Source organism: Garra rufa, chromosome 12, assembly GCF_049309525.1.
Source record: "Garra rufa chromosome 12, GarRuf1.0, whole genome shotgun sequence".
In the NCBI taxonomy this organism is placed as follows: domain Eukaryota; kingdom Metazoa; phylum Chordata; class Actinopteri; order Cypriniformes; family Cyprinidae; genus Garra; species Garra rufa.
Window position 1 is genome coordinate 2,172,733 of NC_133372.1, and position 24,033 is coordinate 2,196,765.

A 24,033-nucleotide genomic window follows, 5' to 3' on the forward strand; every position below is an offset into this window, starting at 1 on the left:
AGATCATTATGACTCAGGTCCAGCTCTTTGATGAGTGAATTTGGTAACTGCAAGGCCAAAGCTACAGTTTCACAACAGGTATCATTGAGTTCACAGAGGTTGAGTCTGGAAAATTTAGTATGTTTTGAATTATATTTGTGTGTGTATTTTGTACAAACAGCATTGTTTGCTACATTATGCTGTTTTCTTTGTAAATATTCAAGCTTTCTAAAAAAGTAAAAAAGTATCTCTTTAGAATACTGTTCCTTCATTAATGAATGACTACACAAGAAACAAATGACTAATGCGCTATTAACATTCTTGTAACTACTATTAACTAACAAGAAACTCTGATTAAAAAATCAGTAAGTAATAGCAGTCAGTTGAAAGTGGTAGTTCACTATTAGCTAATCAGTAACTATTATTTTTTCATATCTCCCAGAGAACTACTAAAAACTATTATATACATGTTAATAATTAATTTTTAAATAAAATTATGCAAAATGTATAATTAATACTAAAGTAAAGATCATGATAACACACTAGTAATGAATCAGCTATTACCAAATCCATCAGAAATTACTAATTATTTGGATCAGTATTTTAAAACAAAGATCATTATAACTCCCTAGTAATGACTACAGTCATTAAAAACTATTGAGGTTTCTGTAAGGTTCTGGATCGTAATACTTCCAATGGTTTTGGTAACACTTGAGTCATTACTAGTGGGTTACCATGATCTTCACATTAGAATACTGATCCAAATAAATACTAATTCCTTTAGAAGGATGTAGTAACAATTGAGTCATTACTATCCAAAACCTTACATATACCTCAAAAGCTAACAACGATTTCAGTCATTACTAGAAAGTTATCAAGATCTTCAATTTATAATACTGATCCAAATAATTAGTAATCCCTTCTTAAGTATTTGGTAATTCTTGAGTCATTACTAGTGGGTTACCTTGATCTTTACTTTAGAATTAATTATACATTTTGCATCATTCACATTAATTATGAACCTGTATATAACAGTTCTTAGTAGTTCTCCAGGAGATATAAAAAATAGTAGTTACTGATTAGCTAATAGTGAACTACCACTTTCAACTGAGCGCTATTACTTACTGTTTCGTTAATCAGAGTTTTTTGTTAGTTAATAGTAATTACTAGAATGTTAATAGTGCATTAGTAATTTGTTCCTGTGTAGTTATTCATTAATGTATAAACATACATTTATTTACATTGTTTGAACAGAGACCGCAATTTCAAAGCCACTTCATGGTGGAAGTGCTAATTTTGTAGAACAAGATGGTATACTTTAACACTGAGGCATTATTACACAGAAAATACACACATTTACTTATTTATTTTCAAGAGTAATACATTTATTAAATTGATCAAACGTGACATTAAAGACATTTATAATGTTACAAAATATTTAAATTTCAAATTAACACTGTTTATTTGAACTATCCATTCATCAAAGAACCCTGAAAAAAATGTACCACAAATTCCACAAAAATATTAAGCAGTTAAACTGTAAACAGTGAAATTCTAAGAAATAAAGAATATAGTATCCCCAAGAATCACATGTCTAAGTGTATTTATAAAGATGATCACCCCTGAGAGAAATGCAGAAAAGAAAGTAAGATCTATAGAGTCTTAATGAAGAAAACCCCACACCTAAAACAGATACTTTACACTGATTCACTTCCAAATATATCTCTGTTCAGGTCATTAATCGCAGTCTAGATATGAGGGTGTGATTGTCAAAATGAAATATTTCTCTGTTCAAAAACAGGGACTATTAGCTTTTATTGTATCTCCAAATGATCTTTTAATTAAAAATACTACCATCTGAATTCTTACTTGCCTAATGACCCAGTTCAGACACTTTATTAGTCCAGTGGAAATAGAAGAGCATTATCCACTGATATTAATGCTATGGAATACATCATACTAATTACACTAACAAAGTTACATTCAAGACTGGACTATTAGACTTCAAACAAGAGAATTTTTAGATGACAAATGTCAGCTGATTTAGATATTTTTATAATTTAAGTAATAATTTCTTCACAGACTTCAAGTTTAAATCTGAACATATATGACATATTGATATATTTAATAAAATAATTTGAATGGAAAAAAAGAAAATATCATTGTTTTGATAAAGAGTTACAAAAATGAGCATTATAGTACTTGAATGAATACGCTTTTAGACTTGGAATGGTTAAACACACACACAGAGAGATGATCTGGCTAATAGATGATTTAATGGTTATCACAGCACAAGCTCTTCTCAGGTCCCTATAAAGAACATTAATAAATCCACAGGAATGATCTAATTCATAAAGTAGAAGCATAAACAAAAAAGATAAAAGAAATGTATCTGCCGATTACCTCTCCTTATTTTTCCTCAGAGATGTTTAAAAGCACATCAAGAGTAGTGAAAACAGGTTTACTCTCTTTCCTGATCACTCAGAAGTAGGGTTGAGTATAATTTGAATTTAATCAATTCCAGTTCTGATTCTGCTTATCAAATCTGATTATTTTCGATTCCAATGTGACTAAAAAATAATATCAAGCATATTTATTCAGTTTCTTTTTTTCCAAACCATTTAGTTACAGCTGAATACCATGAACAAAAATCAACAAGCTACATAAAAACTGGATTATAAAAAGGCAAGAAAGAGATGGTTCTTTAAAGAACCTTTGACTGAATGGTTCTTTGTGGAACCAAAAATAGTTCTTCTATGGCATCGCTGTGAAGAACCTTTTAAAGCACCTTTATTTTTAATATCATACTTTGCTTTTTCGACTTCTGATCGCAAGTGTACAGATGAAAGATAAAAAAAAGAACCGCACATAGGAATCGATAGGCGGAATCAAAATTTTCATTTTACAAGAAGCACTTGATTCCTGACCTTAAGTATCCGATTCTGGAATTGGAATCGATTTTCGTTATCCAATCGTACTCAGAAGTGAACACATGAACTCAAATTTCAGTGACAGCTACAGGAATCTGATGATGAGGTTTAAATACATGAAGTGATTTATGTTTTACACAAAAACACCTGCTGCATCAAATCTGCGTCGTTGTATGACTTTTATATCTTATGGGCTCTAAAAAATGTAATTTGATACAGAGACACTAAAGAAAGATGAAAAACCCCAAAGCTGATGTGTTCGATGAATGTGGTGTTGAATGTGTGTGTTAGAGACACTGTAGAAATAATATTCAGACAGTCCAGACACTCCTACTCTGTTGAAGCGTTGATGAAGGGCAGATTGTCAGTTCTCAGATTATTGCAACAGACAGTAAAACTCTAATCAGAGCAGTTCAGACAAACCTGAAATAATAGCTTTCTCTTCCATGCAAATGATGGTTTTCGCCCACCTGTGACTTCATTTAGCCTTCACAGAATCTGAGGATCCTCATCAAATCTCACAGGATGATAAGGATACTACTGATACTCTTTCACATGTGTGACCTATGATGTTCTCCTCAGACAGAATGAGATGAGTGTTTGCTGCGTTTGGATCCACTAAGGTCAGTCACTGCACATAAGAAGAGAGAACATTTGACAATTTGAAAACAACAGATCTGCAGTGAAACAGTAATCCTGAACTACTTCTCATGATCTTCACTATAAAAATATGCACAGTTTCATAGACAAAGCTTAAACCTAGTCCCAGACTAAAATGTATGTTTAAGCTGTTTTAACAGAAAATAACTTGCATTTCTTAAAATGTATTTTGCCATTGATTTTTATCAAGATGCACACCAGGTATGAATGTGTAAAAATGTCTGCAGATGAATGTTTTGTCAGATTTAACAAACATAACAAATTTGAACCAAATAAGGACATTATTACTATACATACAGTGTGTGTGTGTGTGTGTGTGTGTGTGTGTGTGTGTGTGTGTGCACCTGGTATTCATCACGTTATGGGGACCAAATGTCCCCACAAGGATTGTAATACCAGTAAAATTTGACCTTGTGGGGACATTTCTTAGGTCCCCATGAGGAAACAGGCTTATAAATCATGCACAATGAGTTTTTTTGAGGAAGTAAAAGTGTGCACAATCTCCTGTGAGGGCTAGGTTTAGGTGTGGGGTAGGTGTAGGGCGATAGAAAGTACGGTTTGTACAGTATAAAAACCATTACGCCTATGGAATGTCCCCATAAAACATGTAAACCCAACATGTGTGTGTGTGTGTGTGTGTGTGTGTGTGTGTGTGTGTGTGTGTGTGTGTGTGTGTGTGTGTGTGTGTGTGTGTGTGTGTGTGTGTGTGTGTGTGTGTGTGTGCGTGTGCGTGTGTGTTTGTGTTAATATACTGTATATATGTGACCATGGACCACAAAATCAGCCTTAAGTAGCACAGGTATATTTGTAGCAATAGCCAAAAATACATTGTATGGGTCAAAATATCAATTTTTTCTTTTATGCCAAAAATCATTCGAATATTTAGTAAATATCATGTTCCATGAAGATATTTTGTAATTTTCCTACCATAAATATATCAAAACAATTTTTGTTTAATAATATGCATTGCTAAGAACTATATTTGTACAACTTTAAAAGCGATTTTCTCATTATTTAGGTTTTTATTTGCACCCTCCGATTCCTGATAAAAGTAGTATCTCCACCAAAAATTGTCATATTCTAACAAACATATATCAATGGAAAGTTTATTTACTCAGCTTTCAGATGACATATGAATCCTAATTTAAAAAAACTGACCCTTATGACTGATTTTGTGGTCCAGGGTCACATATAGAGTTTGTGTGTGTGTGTGTGTGTGTGTGTGTGTGTGTGTGTGTGTGTGTGTGTGTGTGTGTGTGTGTGTGTGGGAAAAAACTCCAAATTTGTTTTAGCTTGTTGAATGCAATGAACAAGGATGAGAGAATTTTGGTTTTAAAGAAACACAATCATTAGTGCTATGTAAAACATGTACAGCTGTCAATCCAAGCACAAGTATGGTTATATCTAACCAAGCAATACACTGATTCAACTAAAACCTACACTTAGGGATACTGTAGTTAACCCAAAAAGAAAATGTTATCATTTACTCGTCCTCATTTTGTTCCAAACCTGCATACATTTCTTCCTTTCACTGAACACAGGTGATGACAGTTTGCTATTGATGTTGATAATCAAACTGTTTTTTTGTCCAATTACTTAATTTTTAAAGGGACATAAGGCAAGTAAGTGACAATTTTCAATATGTAACTAAATAAGCAATGTTTCATCCTTCTGAATGACAGTTCACTCCACTGTATACTTGTAGATGGTTATATTGAAATACACATACAAATATTTATGATGTTGAGGATGAGATGTATCTTACTTGTAAATACAATCAAGTTTATTCAGTGTGCAGTTTGGATCGTTCAGGAGATCATGGAGCATCTTGAGTCCTGATTGTCCTGGGCGATTATAGAGCAGATTCAGCTCTCTCAAGGGTGAGGGTTTTGAATGTAGAGCTGAAGCCAAATAACGACAGCCTTTATCTCTCACCTCACACATCATTAATCTACAAGGACATAGAAAAAATTAAAACATTTGTGACACCTAAATTTGGCTGCTAACCGCAATGACTGGCCTATAAATATAGCTTATATGTAAGTTTTAAGTGAGGTGAATCTAACAGTAGTATTCAAGTACTAAATATTACACAAATTCTTATTAAAGGACACCTGTTATGCAAAATTCACTTTTACATGTTGTTTGAACATATATGTGTGTTAGCAGTGTGTGTACACAACCACCATATAATGATAAAAATTCACCCATTCCTTTTTTTGAAATCCCCTTAAATCACAAGCAGTGTCTCAGAGCAACATTTTACATGCCCCATCCACAATGGTTGATGGACACTGCCTTATTAGTGAGCAACAACACCTGGATTTCAAACCTCAGTGTCTCCAGCTGACAGTTTGGGCTCTTTAGTCCATCAGAGAGCATCTTCATCCCACACTGAAAACCCTAATAAGTTGACTGGACTAAAGTGATTGAGTAAACTCGTTGCCTCAATTTAATTGAGTAATGGAGTCTCCCAAAACTTGCATATTTAAGTTTATTTAACTTTGCGGTTTTGTAGACTACACTTAAATCGTTCAGTTCAATAAACTTTGTACTTATTTAATGTACTTAAACGATTATGTTCAAATGTACTTATATATTTAAGTTAACTCAACATGGAAAGTAACTGAACTGAAATAAAACAATGAACAGCATAATTAATCTTTGATTTTTTTTATTGACAAGATGTCACAATATTAATGAAAATACAGTTAACACTATACAGTAATCTAAATCAGTTATAGCCACACCTTAAGGTGGTAAAAATAAATTAAACTAGTGCAGTACATCAATTGTACAACTCTATGCACATATGTGACCCTGGACCACAAAACCAGTCATAAGGTTAAATTTTACAAAACTGAAATGTATACATCATATAGAAGCTCAATAAATAAGCTTTCTATTGATGTATGGTTTGTTAGGATAGGACAATATTTGGCCGAGATACATCTATTTGAAAATCTGGAATCTAAGGGTGCAAAAAAAATCAAAATACTGAGAAAATCACCTTTAAAGTTGTCCAAATTAAACTCTTAATGCATATTACTAATCAAAATTTACATTTTCATATATTTACAGTAGGAATTTTACAAAAAAATCTTCATGGAACATGATCTTAACTTCAACAATTTTGTAAAAAACAACAATTTTGACCCACACAATGTATTTTTGGCTATTGCTACAAATATACCCCAGTGACGGTTTTGTGGTCCAGGGTCACATATATACTTCACTCAAGTATCAAGTATTTATTTTAATGTAAACATTGCATTTGACTATTTAAGCTTTGTGCAAACATAGCAAACTAAAATAAAACATACTCAGGATATTGTGTATTTCACCAAAATTTCATCAAAAACAATACTGAAATACGCTATTACTGTCAAAACCACACTACAGAGGTGTAACAATATACCAAATTAACTCCGACACATCAGTTGTAGAACTCTGCATTTAACAATTTAAACATTATTTTTATTCTTTATAAAATGGATAATGGAGTAAATTAAGGGAGGGGGGAGACTCAAAACAAAGAATGTTAAAGTATCACAGTGATTTCTTAAGCAAAAAGTTGGTTTGCCAGAGACTGCACTCTTGGCTTGAAAGCATTCTGTCCCATTGGCATTAGTACACGCCAGATGAAATCAATCTTGTTGGTGAGTGATCTTGGTTAATTCAGGTGTAGTGCGTATATCAGACCGAAGAGAAGTCAGATTGCCTGTGGGAGGTCCTGCACTTTGTCCATCACCACTTGGCCTTCAATAATTATTCAAACTGAAGAAGTCAAATGCAAGGAATTGGAAGACTGAAGATCAGTGTCCTCCAATAAGATCCCCACTGGCACATCAAGGATAGTGTTGTGATGATCAGATACCTAGTGAAAAAAAGAGGTATAAATATAGTATTGTGATCAGAAATCCAAGGTTTATCATCAATGCATGTTTAACAGAATGCCCGCTTTTTTTTTTTTAAACACCAATTCTAATCCAACATGGATATTTTCTTAAACAAACTGATACAAACCCCCTGGAGCCTTGTTGGGCAGTTTAATGATGGATGGATGGAATTTTTGGAGATTCAAAATTTCATCCCTCATTCACTCTCATTAAAAAGCTTGGAAGAACCAGGATAAATTTTATTATAACTCTGATTGGATGGCTTGAGGGTCAGTAAACCATGGGGTAATAATTTTTGGGTGAACTATCCCTTTTAAGAACAGATTTACTTACTAAAGATGACTGGAAGAAAGAAGAATCATCATCTCCAAGCATGATAGGCAGTCCCCGAAGAACAAGGGTTCGGACCTCAGTTGGCTGGGCTGACTTTAAAACATGAAAACATGAAATTCTATTAAAGCCAAAAAACTCAATATCAATCTATTTTAAGCATTGGTATGTGATATAAATTAAATTTTAGATTATCATACATAGCAGATTACTGATATGAGAAAATAATAAATAAATTACATTGTTAAAATAAATACTTCTAAAGGGATAGTTCCCCCAAAAATGAAAATTCTGTCATTTACTCACCCTAAATTTGTTCCAAACCAAGCTGTTTTGATGCACCACTTACATGTACATACTAAAAAGAAATACTAATGAAGTCAGTGCTGCACCAAAATTGTTTGGTCACAAATATTCCTTCAAAATATCTTCCTTTGGTTTCAGCAAAACAAAGAAATTTATACAGGTTTGGAACAACTGCGGGTGAGGAAATGAGGAGAGGATTTCCGTTTTTGGTTTCCATCCTTCAAGTTATGTTAAATAAGACAAATAACTACTGACCTTTATTTGCTGTAAAAAGTTCAACAAGCGCTGACCAGGACACCCCCTTTTGGTTATACAAAGGTCCATGAACGGTGTCTGTCCAGGTTTTTCTAGAATTCCTGCATTAGATTTTTGCCTTTAATTCTGTTGAACTCCATGCAAACCTTGGGGGAAACATCAGGTAACTAATCACATTAGCTTCCACACAGAAATGCTTTACAGGCTAATAAATAATTAGTAAATAATGAAGGCTAAGAATTGGTTTTCTTTATCATGTTAAAGGAATAGACCACTAAAAAAAAAAGAAGAAAAAAAAAGAAAATTGTTGTAAAACACATGATTTTATTTTGCTGAACAAAAATGCTTGCAGAGTCAAAAACACAATACTTACATTTCCACATGCTATTGTCTCATGTAACCTGTAACAGAAAAGTTGAAAATAATAAGTTTAACAATAAGTTAAAAAAAAATAAAAAAAAATTACTCTATAATTAAGATTGTAGTCTTACAGCGTTATCCAAAAATAAAACTAAATGTGCATACTTTACAAATGCTCTGTACAAGTCAAAATTGTCGACTTTTCATTCATTCTTTGATAACATTATGCACAATATTTTGTTGATTAATTGATCTCAGAAGTGGCTGCCATGCTCTTTCCCACAGAAATACACAATTACACTATGATTAAATGAATTAACTAATATGTTTCGGTTTTTACAAATCAAATAAAGACTAATTTGATATCTCAGTTATCATACCATCTCAAATCCATATAAGTTAACGTTACTTGATGGCTACGCTGTCAAAGTTTGACCATGGCTGTGTTGTCTTTTATTATAGAAACGTATCACAGGGACTTAAATAAGCATATTTCACTCAAAATCGTCACTTTATATTAACATTTACATAATTTACTTACCGAACATAGAAGAAAAACATCTGTCTTCAAACTTGTCAGCAACAAAACAGACGACGGCAAAAGGACCAATCAGCTCTCTTGTTGCTAGGCGGAACTCCTTGCATGTCCAATCACATTAAAATAAAGAACTGCGAAATGTGAGCATGTAAGCGCGGGCCATTTTCAAACTATAATAATATGTCAGATTTCCGGTAAAGCACTTTCGCTATTAGTATTTGAAATGTGATTTTGCGCTCTCTGTAGAGTTTACAAACTAGTTTACTATATGGATTACATAAAGATTGGCATACTTTGTGCTGTTAATATGGTTCAAGCGTAAAAAGAAAATTCTTGCAAAACACTTGTGTTTACCATAATGCACGCACCACAGCTGAATGTGGATGTGGGGAATCGTATGATTTGCACGCCTCTCCGAAGGGAGTAGAAGCTCCTCAGCTTTGCTTAAAAGCATTAAAATCAAACTGTGAAACCCAGTGTCACAAAAAATAAAATAAATAAATAAAAATAAGTAACCCAAATGTGTTCCCATTATGGTGAATAATTGTAACTGAAGCAATTTGTTTCTGATTTAAAAAAGAGAAAAGACCTTGCACATGGTATTATAATTTTTTAAAAAGGAAAAAGACTACATTTGTGAAACTGACCTTTTGAAAATGTTTTTTTTTTCTAAGGATTAATCATGATTTTGAGCTCACAACACTTAAAATCTTAAGTTAATGCATTTTGATGGTAAATAAGTTAAATTAACTCACATTTTTAAGTAACAGGACCAACACACAACATTGTAAGTAATGTTTAGTCAACATAACTTGATTGTTTAAGTAAAGACAACATTAGGGTTTACAGTGCAGAGTCTTGCAGCTTATTGTAACTCATGTCCAGCTCTAACAGATGGGAATTTGATGATTGCAGAACTGATGACACAATTTCACAGCACTGACCAGTGAGTTTACAGTTACTCAATCTGAACAAAATAAAAAAAACATAATATTTACAAATTCATTTATTATAAACTTATAAAAGTGAATTCTCTGTCAAATCATAAAAGTTTGAATGTAATTTTTTTTTTCAAATCTACAGTATACAGTCATCTACCAGTTACTGAGGATCATATGCAAATATATTTGTATCTCTCGAAGGAAATAGCCCTGTTTGGGTAAGTTATTTTAGGTTCTGTTTTAATTAAATACTGTAATCTGCAACATCTTAAGCTCTGTTGTTGACACTCTGTGTATTGTTTTCTATTCAATAGTATTCTTCTTTCCTCTGAGAGTGACTCTTACACATACACATGAAAAATTCACACATTATATATTTTGACTATACATTTAGTATGTTTAGTAAAATATTTAATGTGTCAATACACTGAATGAATTAATCACAAACCTCAGTCTCTCCAGTTGACAGTTTGGGCTCTTCAGTCCATCAGAAAGCACCTTCACTCCTGAGTCCAGCAGGTCATTGCTACTCATATCCAGCTCTTTCAGACGGGAGTTTAATAATTGTAGAACTGATGACATAATTTCACAGCACTGACCAGTAAGCTTACAGTCTGACAATCTGAACGGAGTAATAATAATAATAAAATAATTACACATCCATTTATTATAAACTGATAAAATGGAATCTCTCTCAAATTATAATATATAAATAAATAAATAAATAAATAAATAAATATATATATATATGTGTGTGTGTGTGTGTGTGTGTGTGTGTGTGTGTGTGTGTGTGTGTGTTTTGTAGTTTTTTGTTAATATACTGTTAATATACTGAGAAATTAACCTCAAACCTCAGTATCTCCAGCTGACAGTTTGGGCTCTTTAGTCCATCAGAGAGCAGCTTCACTCCCGAGTCCTGCAGGTCATTGTAACTCATGTCCAGTTTTATCAGTCGGGAGTTTGATGATTGTAGAGATGATGCCACAAATGCACAGCACTGACCAGTGAATTTACAGGCCAGTAAACTGGTCAGAATAAAAAAACAGGATAAATACACACCCATTAAATGTTCTTTACCATATTCTGTAACTTTGAAATGTAGATTTTTACTGTCAAGCACTTACTGTGTTAACCGTTTATCATACCATCTTGGGCTCTTGGCTTTATTTGGTCATGAACATAATACTTTTCATAAATTATGTTCATTTAATATTTTCTTGGGGAAGATCATGTAAGCTAAATTATATATAAAATACAGCCTAATTGCACAGCATCTGTGCATATCTAGCTTACTTAAACATACCCATGCTGGTTTTCTTTCCTTTGAAGCAATAACGAAAAGTTATTAATCATTAAAATAATTTCTAGAACCGCAGATTTGCTCTCTGAAAATTTAACAGTGTCATTAAAACCCCGACAAGAACTGTCCAAATATATATGAAAAGTTACAGCAACTGTGTCAGGTAGCCTATCAGTACTTTATAACTGATCACTATAATACAGATTTTGTTATTTGTGAAATTAAGTAATTTTTTATTGAGCCCTTTGACTAAGTCAATGATTACATGATCCATTCATACAAAGAGTTTCTTACTTTGTTCCTGAATGAATCATTTGTTTTGAAAGAATCTATTGAATAATTGACTCAGTGACTCACTTAATAAGACGGTGCCATGCCACCACCTACTGTTAGGCGTAATTTAGTTTCCTAATTTTTAGATTCTATTTTCTCTATACAGTTCCCAAACCAAGTTATCACCAAAAAAAAAAAAAAAAAAAACTCAAACCAAATGAGTAAATGTAAATGTTATCACAACTCAATCAATAATAATAAAAAAATCTGAATCTCAAACCTCAGTTTCTCAATTTGACAGTTCGGGTACTTCAGCCCATCAAAAAGCAGCTTCACTCCTGAGTCCTGCAGGTCATTGCTACTTATGTCCAGGTCTTTAAGATTCGAGTTTGATGATTGTAGAACTGATGCTACAGTTTCACAGCACTGATCAGTGAGTTTACAGTATGCTAATCTGAACAGATAAAGAAAAAAAAACTGAATAATTACTCATCCAATTTTATTGTATTCTGTATCATTTTATAATGATACATGTTCTATTGAAAATAAAATTGATTTCTGATTGTTCACCAGTTTATACAGCCATTTACAAAATAAAGTAGTACTGGTAAAAACTGTTACCATCAAAACACCTTTTAATACCTTAAAAAAAAAACACTTACAGGCATTCTAAATACATACATAAATAATACTTTTAAGCAGTGTATATACATCAAACTGATTAAACTGTGCTCTCAATCCTTGATTTTCATTCTATAGTGAGATCTGAAAGAATATTAAAGGGGTCCTATTATGCTCCTTTACAAAGTCTTTAATTTGATTTTGGGGTGTACTTGAACATGCTGTCATGCTTAGTTGTTCGAAAAACGCATTATTTTTCACATAATTTACATTATTACAATAGCTTTCTCCCCAGGCTGGCACAAACGGCTCGATTAGTTCCGGGTTCCGCCTTCCGAAAAACCAAAAGTATTGTGTTTGGTCAGCTGTCCCACTGCATTGCAATTGGCCAACAGCGTAGACCGTATTCCGCCCTGCTGCGCCCCTTCCCAAAGCAGCAAACTAGATTAAAGTGATTCTTACGTTTTAAATATGGATTTTTTTTTTTTTTTTTTACACAAACACATCTGATCCCAAAAGGAGGCTTTTATCGACCGCCCCGGAGCCATATGAGGCACTTTTTTTTATGGATAGACGTATTTTCAGTCTATGCTGTTCTATGAGTACCAGAATTTATTTAATATAACTCTGATTGCATTCGTCTGAAAGAAGGAAGTCATATACACCTTGGATGCATGAAGGGTGAGTAAATAATACGCTATTGTTGGTCCTATCATCAGTCTGCAAGATCGCAGATACATGATATTATCATTATTGTGCTAATGTATTTAATTATTTGCATGCCTGAAACTATAAGGCTAGTGAAGCTATCTACACTGTATGATGAATAAATCTCTTTCCACACACTGCAGATGTCTACGGGACAGTGCCGACGCGTTCACAAATGATAAAACATTAGTCAATGTTGGTGTCTACATCAGCTGTGGATCTGTGTGTGTTTGGACCCTCTGTAACACACACGGGAATGGCGCTGCTTCAGCACAGCTACTGGAGCAATTTGCGGACCCTTTAGTTAAAGCTTTGTTTAAACGAGCCGACCTACAGCTCGCTGTAGCGTCCCAAAAGCGGCTTTCCTTAATACATGGGTAAAGTTAGGCGAATCCCCCACCCACCAACAAATTGAATTTCCGTAGGCGGGATACCACGTTGTGACATCATTGCATCCGGTAAACAAACGCTGTAGTCCAAACGAGTCGTTCGTTGTAGTTCTTGAAAAGGGATTTTTTTAAAACTAAATATCTCCGTTTGGAGTCGACTTTGAGATTTGTAACTTTGTAGATGTTTTGTATGCCCAAACATACACACCACACACTTGCTAAAGTTCAAAAAGTGAAAAAGCATAATAGGACCCCTTGAAACATTCTACAACACAAACATTTTTATTCTGTCCCAGTCATCTGATTGGTCAGTGTAGTGTTTGTCAATCTAGTGTTACAAATGTCATCTAGTAAAAGCTTTCATTGTGGATCTCTCTGCATAGTGGAGTTAAAAGTGCAAACTCATACAGTTGGTTGATGATGCATGTTATATACAGGAGACATGTTAACATGCTAAAATAACTTGCATAATGTGGCTTAATGCATTAGGAGAGTGATGTTTGAGGACCAAATTTAGTGTACACCTAAAGGATTCACATTAAGCACTTTCTCATAAAAAAGTTAAGAAAAATGCTTAATATGCAGTTTAGTGTGTTGTGTTTATATGTTGGGTTCATCTACTTGCTTGTATAGTATGCATCATTAAGGTGTATACTCAATGTGATTGTTGTAGTGCATTAAAGCATGTTAAGCATTTTATAATAGACTGCTGTTTTTAATGTTTGAAATATTGCAGCATGTGCTGTAAATGAACTGTCCAAAAACTTGAAGCTTATTCACATAAGGTCAAATCACCTTTATTTCTATATACAGATTATATTAAAAAGATTCACAGTAATATGCATTGTTACTGCATGGATCTACAGATGTTTTGCCCTTCAGATCTCTGTACCAGTCACATGACTGATAACTATGAATTAACCTTAGCTTACATATCATTACCAGCTTTAATAGCAGACACTTCACCACTTTGACTATTCAATAAATTAGTATCAAACCTTAGTATTTCCAGATGACAGTTTTGTCTCTTCAGGCCATCGAAGAGCAGTTTCACTCCTGAATCCTCCAGCTCATTGTCACCCATGTCCAACTCTATCAGATGGGAGTTTGGTGATTGTAGAACAGATACCACAATTTCACATGAATGACCAGTGAGAAAACAGGATTCCAATCTATACAGAACAATAAAAAAAGGCATAATTACATACCCATTAAATACTTAAATTACTTCACAGTTTTATCTGAGGTAAAGAACAATACGGTGGTATAACATTTTCTGTATACTTACTAGTTAATTTTTATTTCATTTCTGGATCTATAACATGTTTATTTTTATCACCAAACAGAAAATAAGAGAAATTACATGTTTTTTCACCACCAGCCCTAATATGTGGAAGTGAGGGACTTGTATTGAATAAATGTGTTTTTTATTCCTATTTATTTTTTGGTCTTGTCATGCTTATGCAGTAATATTATAAGAAGTTCACATTAGATCAGTGGTTTTCGAAACCCTGGGTCACAACTCTCAGGTGGGTCGCCAGGATGATTTAAGGAAATTGTATATATGCACAAAACAAAGTTTAAGATTTAAGAAGGAAGAAAGTGTGAGCTGTCGAACTTAACTTTAATAATTAAATAAACAACAAAATGAAAATAGGCGGCAGTCGCCTAATGCAGAATCCAATGTATATTTGTGTTTGCGTTTTGTTTTTGCAGTGTTGAACATTGTAGCCAGTCACAAAAATATTTGTTGATTTCTGGAATGCAATGGTCAACCAGAGGCGTTTACTTACTAAGGTTTTGTTTAGGCCTTCTGGAAGTTCGTAAATCCTTTTATTACAATAAAGTGTAGATGCACTGTAAATAAGAGTAATTGTGCTGTGTAGACAGATTCATTGATCATTGCAGAATTTAACTGAAAATGAGGTAAACTGAAATGCGTGACAACTTTTTCGTAATTAAGGGAGTGGTCTTTGCATGATTTTTTGTCTATATAGGCCATTCATAATTTAATTAAAAAAAAAATTTCATGCAGCAAAAAGAGGACCCATGTGGAATACATTCTGCAAAATTTCGGGAGTGACATCCGCATGGGGATTCTCTTGGAATCGCAATGACTGACCTCTCTTTCTACATAGGTTGCTTAAACAGAAACACAGAGAAGACGCAGTTGTACATTACTCATGTAACTAGTTCACAGGTGTTTGTTTGCTGAGTATTTTACAATAGCTTCAAATGGCTTCACAGCCGATCACCGATCAAGCACCAGATCATTTTAATAAAAGATAATTACATTCAGGAATCTATTTTATTTGGGTGATATACCCTATGTGTATGAAATCAACATATAAAATATATCTGACTCTTAGACCTTAGTTTGGTCAGCTGACAGTTTGGGCTCTTCAGTCCATCCGAGAGCAGCTTTACTCCTGAATCCTGCAGGTCATTGTCACTCATATCCAGCTCTATCAGGGGTGAGTTTGGTATCTGCAGTGCTAAAGCCACAGTTTCACAGCAGGCATCATCCAGATAACAATCAGACAGCCTGTAAAAAAAAAAAAAAAAAAACACTATGTATTTGTATTTGCCCAAGACATTTTTGTGTTTATTTTGAAGGAACACTGTTCATGTTTGTGTTACATTTTATGTGAACATTTAAAATTCCTAGAAACATTCAAATTGCCTTGTAGTGTTGCAACTGTGACAGACAAATTAAATTAATTTTCAAATGTGTACAAAATCACTGTTTAGTTAAGCCACTTAAGAAAATGCAACCTTTACCTTTACCAAAATCAGTAAACACTAGATATATCAAACTGAATCTTAAGTTAAAATTGATTTTAAAAGACTGACTTAAAAACAGTTACTGACTTTGCTTTTCTGCAGCATCTTACAGCTGGAAGAAGTCTCATGTGGCTTCCCAATGTGGTCCTGTACATTGTTAAGTCAAGCTCATCTAGCACTTTCTCTGACATCAGCAGTACGTAGGCCAGTAATGAACACATGGAAGATGAGAGCTGGTTCTTTGTATTTGATTCAAGGTACTTCTGTATTTCCATATATAATGAATTGTCATTGAGCTCCAGTAAACAGTAAAACAGATTTACCGAGGTTTCAGATGAGATGTCCTGTTTTTTTAATAGTTCTGTAATGTGCTCCGCTGTTTTTGTGATGCTGTTTTTGCTGTCTTCAGTGTAAGGGAACAAGCCTCTGAGCAGGTTCTGATTTGGTTCCAGTGAAATGCCCATCAGAAAACGCAAAAAGAGGTCTAAATGTCCTCTCTTACTCTGCATTGCTTTTTCAACAGCATTGTTTACTAAATTATGCAGTTGAATATTTTCATGGGTTTTGTGTTTTTCAGACTGTTCAGGCTGAAACTCAAAGTTCGGCCTGACCTCAGTTTGTGTTTTTTTACTGAAAAACTGAAGCTCCTCCATGTTCTTGTTCAGGTAGCAGAGGAACACATGCACTGCAGCAAGAAACTCTTGAACACTCAGATGCACAAAGCAGAAGACCTTAATTTCGTGAAGTACAGCTTCTTGCTGAAAGATCTCAGTCAGCATTCCTAGGGACTCAAAGTCTTCACTCACATCAATCCCACACGCTTTCAGATCTTCTTCATAGAACACAATGTTTTCATTCTTTAGTTCTTCAAATGCTAGCTTGGCTAACTTCAAAATCATTGTTTTATTGGAATCTAAAAGCTTTGTATGGACTCTTTCTGCTTTCCTGTCTTGCTTCTCACTCTTTATCTTCATATGTATCAGCAGGAAGTGAATGTACATTTCAGTGAGTGTTGTGGTGGTCTCTGCATTGTTCTCAATGAGGATTTTCTGAAGGACAGTGGCTGTGATCCAACAGAAGACAGGAATGTAGCACATGATGAAGAGGCTACGAGATTTCCTAATGAGTGAGATCAATCTGGAGGCCTGGGTCTCATCTTTAATTCTCTTCCTGAAGTACTCCTCCTTCTGCTGGTCAGTGAATCCTCGCACCTCTGTGAACAATCCTACATACTCAGGAGGGATCTGATTGGCTGCTGCTGGTCGTGAGGTCACCCAGATAAGAGCTGATGGAAGCAGAGTCCCATTCACCAGACTTGTAAACAGTTCATCTACAGATGATCGCTCCTCAACATTTGTCACCATTCCACTGTTAAAATCTAAAGTCAGTCGACTCTCATCCAGTCCATCAAAGATAAAGGCTAATGTACAGCTCTTATATATCTGTGTTGTTTCTAGACCCTTCATTTCAGGATTAAATTTCTGTAAAAACTCATGCAGACTGATCTCTTTGTCTTTAATGCAGTTCATCTTTCGGAATGGAAGCAGGAACACACAGTCAATATTGTCATTGGCTTCGCCTTCTGCCCAGTCCAGAATGAACTTGTGCACTGAAACAGTTTTTCCAATGCCAGCAATGCCTTTGGTCAGCACAATCTTTTTTGTATTTTTGTTCAGAATAAATACTTTATTGCATTTGATTGGCTTGTTCTGTGATTTACAGGTTTTAAAGGCATCATCAATCTTCAGAATCTCATGTTCATGATTGACTTCTTTAATATCCCCCTCTGTAATGAAGAGTTCTGTGTACACATCTTTGAGATGTGCTTCATTTTCTCTTTTGCCCTCAAAAATGTGTTCTACTTTTTCCTTCATGTTCACTTTGTGAGTCTTCAAGAATTCCTGGAGCCAGAAATCATCTGTCACAAAAACAAAACAACATTAGTAAATGAAATAGAAAAGGTTTTCACACTGGCATGAATGAAATGGTGCAGACATATGATATTTAAATGCACAGTACTGAATGCAATTTTGTTTTGTACGGAGATCAAATTTGCTAAAATAATTTCTGACTCTGGTGTAAGGAGGTTGATTCACCTTGTTTTCTTGTGCATTTCTCAGCTACTTCTAACAGTCTCTGCACTGTGAAGACAGAAAAGAATAAGATTTTATGTTCACAGTATCCTGAAAAAGTGGTTTCCAAATTCAATCAAGCACCACAATTTTTAAACTATTAGTCAGGATATTAGAATGATTTTTCAAGAATCATGTAACACTTAAGGCTTGAGTAATGATTAGGGATGCACATAATTTTCAGCTGCCAAAAATTGTAAGCTGAAAACCCCAAAATGTAATTTTTGAGCAAAAATGGCCAAAAATATGAGCTGAAAATAAAAATCACATAACAGTGTTCATCACACACGATAAAAAAAAATAAGAACTGAAATTGTTTTCATTATTTAATAAAATAAACAATTACATAAAAGCATTTTGGGCATCCTAAATTTTTGATTTCGTTTCCGCCCATAATTTTCATTTTGGTGCATCTCCAGATGCCAAAAAAATCAGCTGTGAAAATTTTCCTGTGATGATGACTGGAAGGTATTTATTTACAAGCTGTTGAAACTGAAAACTTTTTGTTTAAATTGTAGCATTTCACTAGCCTGGCAAGCCAGACCCACATAAATGTAGGGTCTGGGCACTCTCCATAGACAGGGCTCAACCGGAGGGGTGGGATAAACGGTTGTCTTTCAAACTCCTCTCCACGCAATAGGATAGCGCTACAACCAATCAGAGACTTAGTCGGTCAGGTGACGTAGTCAGAGCGACGAAGATTTTTAACAAAAATCAGTGCACTGTGCAGTCTGTCAGCTAAATAATAGACATAGATGGGCACTAAACCTTTAAAAGTAAACAAAAACATGCACAGACAAATCCAAATTACACCCTGCGGCTCGTGACGATACATTGATGTCCTAAGACACGAAACGATCGGTTTTTGCAAGAAAATGAACAGTATTTATATAATTTTCTTTTTAACTTTGATACACACCCACGTCCATCTGTCATGAGCACGAGTTTAGCATATCTATGATTCGACTCGTCACATGTGAACGCGCTTTGATGTAGTATACGCAAACACCGAAAGGGGAAATATGTAAAAAAAAAAAAAAAAAAAAGTCCAGGATGAGTTTGCGCAAGCAAACGTAATCTTTTTCAGCTTTAAATGGGTTTGAACAACCAGGACAAGCGCAAGTAATTACCATTTTGAATAGCCGCTATATCCACAATCTCTTGTGCTGTGTAAACAATGAGTGTCGTATACACGCCACAGATCGCTTCCGGTGTTTGCGTATTCTACACCACAGCGCGTTCAGATGTAACGTTAACGAGCTCCTGCTCAGGACACATGGACGTGGCTGTGTATCAAAAGTAAAAAAATATATAAATACTGTTCAGTTTTCCACGCTTAATTCACGGAACCAGGAATTCATGTCTGACTGAACTTATGGACGCAGGTCAGACGTCATCATGTTAAGCCCGCCCACCGACTCGTGATTGGCCCGGTACATCTTGGATTTTTCGGAAATTTAAGTGAATTGAGAGTAACTAGACTGACCTTAGAAGCAAATGTAATTTGCTGCCGCTAGGGGCACGTCTAGATTCTAGGCTAGCATTTCACAATATTTTTGAAAAAATAAATGCAGCTTTGGCAAACATTAGAATCTTCTTTCAAAAAGGAATATACTGTACATATTTATAAATCTATGTTGTCGGCTTATTACCTTCTGTGTACTTGTTCTGCAAAGTAAAAGCTAGATGGTTCTGGTTCATCTTCCTCAGGATGTTCAGTGTGATCTTCACAGCTTCTTCTGGTCCAAAATGTTCCATCATTATATTCACCATATCAGTGACATCAGAATCCTCCAGTTTACTAGCTTGAACAGGCCCATCGTGTTTTAAGAGACTCTTGAATCTCTTCAGACTGACCTTTTCCAGGTCATCTAGAGTATCATAAAGCAGCATTGAAACAGATGTCATCTTCCTTCATGGACTATTGGAGAAGAAAATGATAGTGTTCAAAAAGTTGCACTTTATTGCCATGATCTACGAATCTCAATTACTGCTTTATTTATTCAAAAACGTAAGCATCTTAATGTTGTTTATTTTATTTTTCATTTTATTACAAGTAGGCCTACAGTGCCCCCCTAAATAAATTGAAGTCCTTACTGGGCTGACATTAGGACTAATTGGAGGATGTTGCTGCTGCACACATTAGTGACTGATGACTCGCACAACAGTGTCTCCTCAAATTAAATGCAGCAGCCCAAAAAAGTAAATCTAATTACCATTTGGGCAAAAGTTCCCTTTAAGAATAACCACATTGCTGATGTGATCTTAGTGCTAACACACCTTACCAATGCATTTAGTAGTTGAGTTGTTCATCTTATCGGCATATTTTTTATTAGTGGTACAATACTGATGTTTAAATTTAAACCTTTAAAGGGATAGTTCACCCAAAAATGAACATTTGATGTTTCTCTGCTTACCCCCTGGGCATCCAAGATGTAGGTGACTTTGTTTCTTCAGTAGAACACAAACAAAGATTTTTAACTCAAGCCGTTGCAGTCTGTCAGTCATATAATAATGGTCAATGGAAACCACGGCTTCAAAAAAACAAAAAAAAAACAAAATAACAGACAAAATCATAACCCTTAAAGACCAAGACAGCCGCCGGCGGCTAAAAATAACTATTGTTCTTAAATGTTTAATAACTTTTGAACCGCTAATCCAATCTGAATGCTTTAAAAAGTCTTGTAATGTACAGAGTCTACGATCTATTCAGTGATATCGCATTGTCTCATTTGGATATTCAGAGGCTCCGTGGTGAGCGTGATTACATCATCGCATTTCCTCAGCACTGATTTGTCAGATGAAATCAATACGTTTCGGTCCTCTGAGCCAAACAGGAACGATTATTGATGCTTAGTCCCACCCCTGTGCCCAGACTGGTTCAAACTGTCATCTATTCAACCAATAAACATTCATCTTTTGAACCACCGATTAGTATGTTTCTTTGCAAATCTGAACAAATGCAAAGTGAAAGCAAAGTGTGTCTTGCTTGCATGAAAACAGACGCAAAAAAACACATTTGCATGACAGCATTCTTTGAAAATGTACAGAAATACTCACGACAGAACCCTTTGACATAACACAAACCAAAAATAAGGATGAAACAGCAGTACCTATCAGATAAAGCACTGGAATTTAGGTTTTCGCGTCACTAGGCGATGTCCCGGTAAAATTGATTCCGAAGCAGACTACAGCCAGCAGATCCATCTATTTGGTTGTTATATTATGTAACTAATTCTTATATAGTTTTTTAAAGATTATGTGCACTATTTTTTTTGGTTGCACTCTGTATATTTCTCTCTCATTTTGTGTGAATTTTTGACAAAATTGTGACAAAATTTTATTTGGAAGTGTAGAACACCTATATACAAATTTTTAAAGAAAAAAATCAAAAAACTTCAGGAGTTTTTGTTTGAGTACACAGTAAAAAAACACCCAATTGTTGCTAGCGTTTTATTTGGAAGTGTAGAACACCTATATACAAATTTTTAAAGAAAAAATTCAAAAAACTTCAGGAGTTTTTGTTTGAGTACACAGTAAGAAACACCCAATTGTTGCTAGCGTTTTTCCTAAAATTCTGGAAATTCACTATTATTTAGAGAAAACAAAAGGAAAATTGTAATTTTAAATTAGCTAGACATAAAGTTCAAGTTCTTATGTTTGTAATGATATATGACAATTAATGCTGACTGCTAGAATAGGTCTGAAAAAACAAAGAAATATACAGGTGCCCCCAAAATGTTCTAGGTCTTTAAGGGTTAAACCCTGCGGCTCGTGATGATACATTGAGATCTTAACACACAAAATAATTGGTCTGTGCAAGAAACTGATCAGTATTCATATTATTCTTTACCTCTGATCCACCACAATGTTCAACTGTCCTGAGCGGCTCTGGCCGGACCCACGTACACACAAAAGTGTTCGGTCGCACGTGTACATCACTCTAAATGGTAATTACTTGTGCTTATCCTGATTGTTACAACTGATTAAAAACTAAAATATTATGTTTGCTTGCATGAACTGGGAGTATTGACTTTTCACCACCTCCCAACTTTTGAGCCTGATCAACTGAAATTACGGTTGCTTGCTCTTATTCATGTGCCGGCTGTTGTGAACAGGCTCAGGACAGCTGGGCATTGCAGTGGATCAGAGGTAAAAAATGATATAAAAACTGTTCAGTTTTTTTTACACAGAACGATTGTTTAGTGTCTTAAGACCTCAATGTATCGTCACGAGCCACAAGGTTTAGTTTGGTTTTGTCTGTTTTTTTGACTCTCAAAGCCATGGAGCCTATTGACTGTCATTAAATAACTGACAAACTGCAATGGTTTGAGTTAAAAATCTTAGTTTGTACTCTACTGAAGAAACAAAGTCCATATTGGATGCCCTGGGAGAAAGCAGATAAACATGAAATTTTCATTTTTGGGTGAACTATCCCCTTAATTGCTGATTCCGATGACATACAGATGATATTGTGCATCTTTAATTTATACATGTGTTTGAATGTTATTTTTTTTTTCAAATTATCAATCAATTCTGGGTAAATGCATCATATTCTCATTATAGAAATCATGTTTAAATACTCTGCAAGAGGAGGAAAGCTAGAAACTGTTAACTGATATAATAACCTCTTCATTTATGTATGAGGAGGATAATGTGGTTACACCCTAACCTAAAACAATGTCTAATTGGTAAGGATACCGTTTAAAAACTCATGACACTAGCAAGTTTTGCAAACATTTTGGCCTTTAGTCAGGGGTCAAGAAGTGCATCAATCTTTCAGCCAACACCCACAGTGATTGGCTTCCCTAGATGTCACCACGAATGCTACCAGACAGTCAGCAAATTAACAAACTTGAGGAAAACCCCTTTTCAGCGAATGATGCCACAAGAAGAGAATTTCCTAACACAAGAAACACAAGTAATAGGTCTAGATTTTAGCTAAACTGGTGCACTTAATATAACATTTTATAGCCTCATTGAAAATTCAGTTCAATTGATGGTTTGTCTAAATCTAAGATATTGAATAATTTGGGATTTAATGTCTTTTTTTGTATTTCAAGAGAAGTATCTTGTTTTGTGCTTACTTAGTTAATGTCTTTAACTATCTATCTTGTTAAGATACTAATAAATAGTGTTTACTATACTTTAGATGTTAATATTTGTTGCAGAGTTTGTAGTTACAGCCCATTCAACTGATCGCTGACATATTCATTTGACCAGCCGTAAAAAAAAGTGATCCTGTCAAAATTCCCCCAAAATAAATTCCCTTTGATCTGTTTCCCTTACTCTCAACAAGCATTTTCAAACCTTTTCTAAACTTTTAAGGTTTAAAACAGATTAGATTGTTCTTCAATTTAAGATTATACTTGTAAAGTTTGAAAGATTTAGCTCAGTGCTGGTGATGTTAGATTGAGTTTCATCATACTAAGGCTCCTGAGACTTAAAGTACAAGAAATTTGGACAAGAAATTTAGTTCACAGTTACAATAAAGTAGTATAAGGAAGTGGTTTCACAGTTTGTCACATGAAACATCTTTGCTTGTTTTTCACATTTTTGGCTGAACCTTTAATTCAGGTTTTATTGTGATTGTTCTCTTATGTATAAATCCACATTATCAAAATGAAT

General features: G+C 34.5%; 1 protein-coding gene across 2 annotated transcripts; it reads right to left on the reverse strand.

Annotated features, from left to right (window-relative positions):
* Positions 1-1,388: 1,388 nt before the first annotated feature.
* On the reverse strand, positions 1,389-20,310 carry LOC141347377 (NACHT, LRR and PYD domains-containing protein 3). Of its 2 annotated transcripts, XR_012357339.1 has the most exons (11): positions 20,058-20,310; positions 18,370-18,414; positions 16,361-18,191; positions 15,861-16,034; positions 14,488-14,661; positions 12,052-12,225; positions 11,050-11,223; positions 8,733-10,820; positions 8,360-8,505; positions 7,802-7,894; positions 6,227-7,446 (listed from the first exon to the last, which is right to left on the reverse strand). XR_012357339.1 is itself a non-coding variant. In XM_073852382.1 (10 exons), the coding sequence occupies exons 1-10, from the start codon at positions 20,296-20,298 to the stop codon at positions 3,534-3,536; spliced, it is 3,180 nt and encodes a 1,059-aa protein (XP_073708483.1). In that variant the 5' UTR covers positions 20,299-20,310; the 3' UTR covers positions 1,389-3,533. The 2 variants fall into 2 exon arrangements, 1 of the variants encoding a protein (XP_073708483.1); XM_073852382.1 differs by lacking the exons at positions 6,227-7,446; positions 7,802-7,894; positions 8,360-8,505 and adding exons at positions 1,389-3,540; positions 5,335-5,520 and having other exon boundaries at positions 10,647-10,820.
* Between the last annotated feature and the right edge of the window lie 3,723 nt (positions 20,311-24,033).

What these genes read in the sequence shown, in the direction of transcription:
- LOC141347377 (XM_073852382.1), bottom strand. Translation starts at nt 20,298, where the DNA reads ATGCTGCTTTATGATACTCTAGATGACCTGGAAAAGGTCAGTCTGAAG. An exon ending in TGTCAGCTGACCAAACTAAG is followed by an intron (nt 14,662 to 15,860) that starts GTCTAAGAGTCA and finishes TGTTCTGTATAG; the next exon opens with ATTGGAATCCTGTTTTCTCA. An exon ending in TGTCATCTGGAAATACTAAG is followed by an intron (nt 12,226 to 14,487) that starts GTTTGATACTAA and finishes TTATCTGTTCAG; the next exon opens with ATTAGCATACTGTAAACTCA.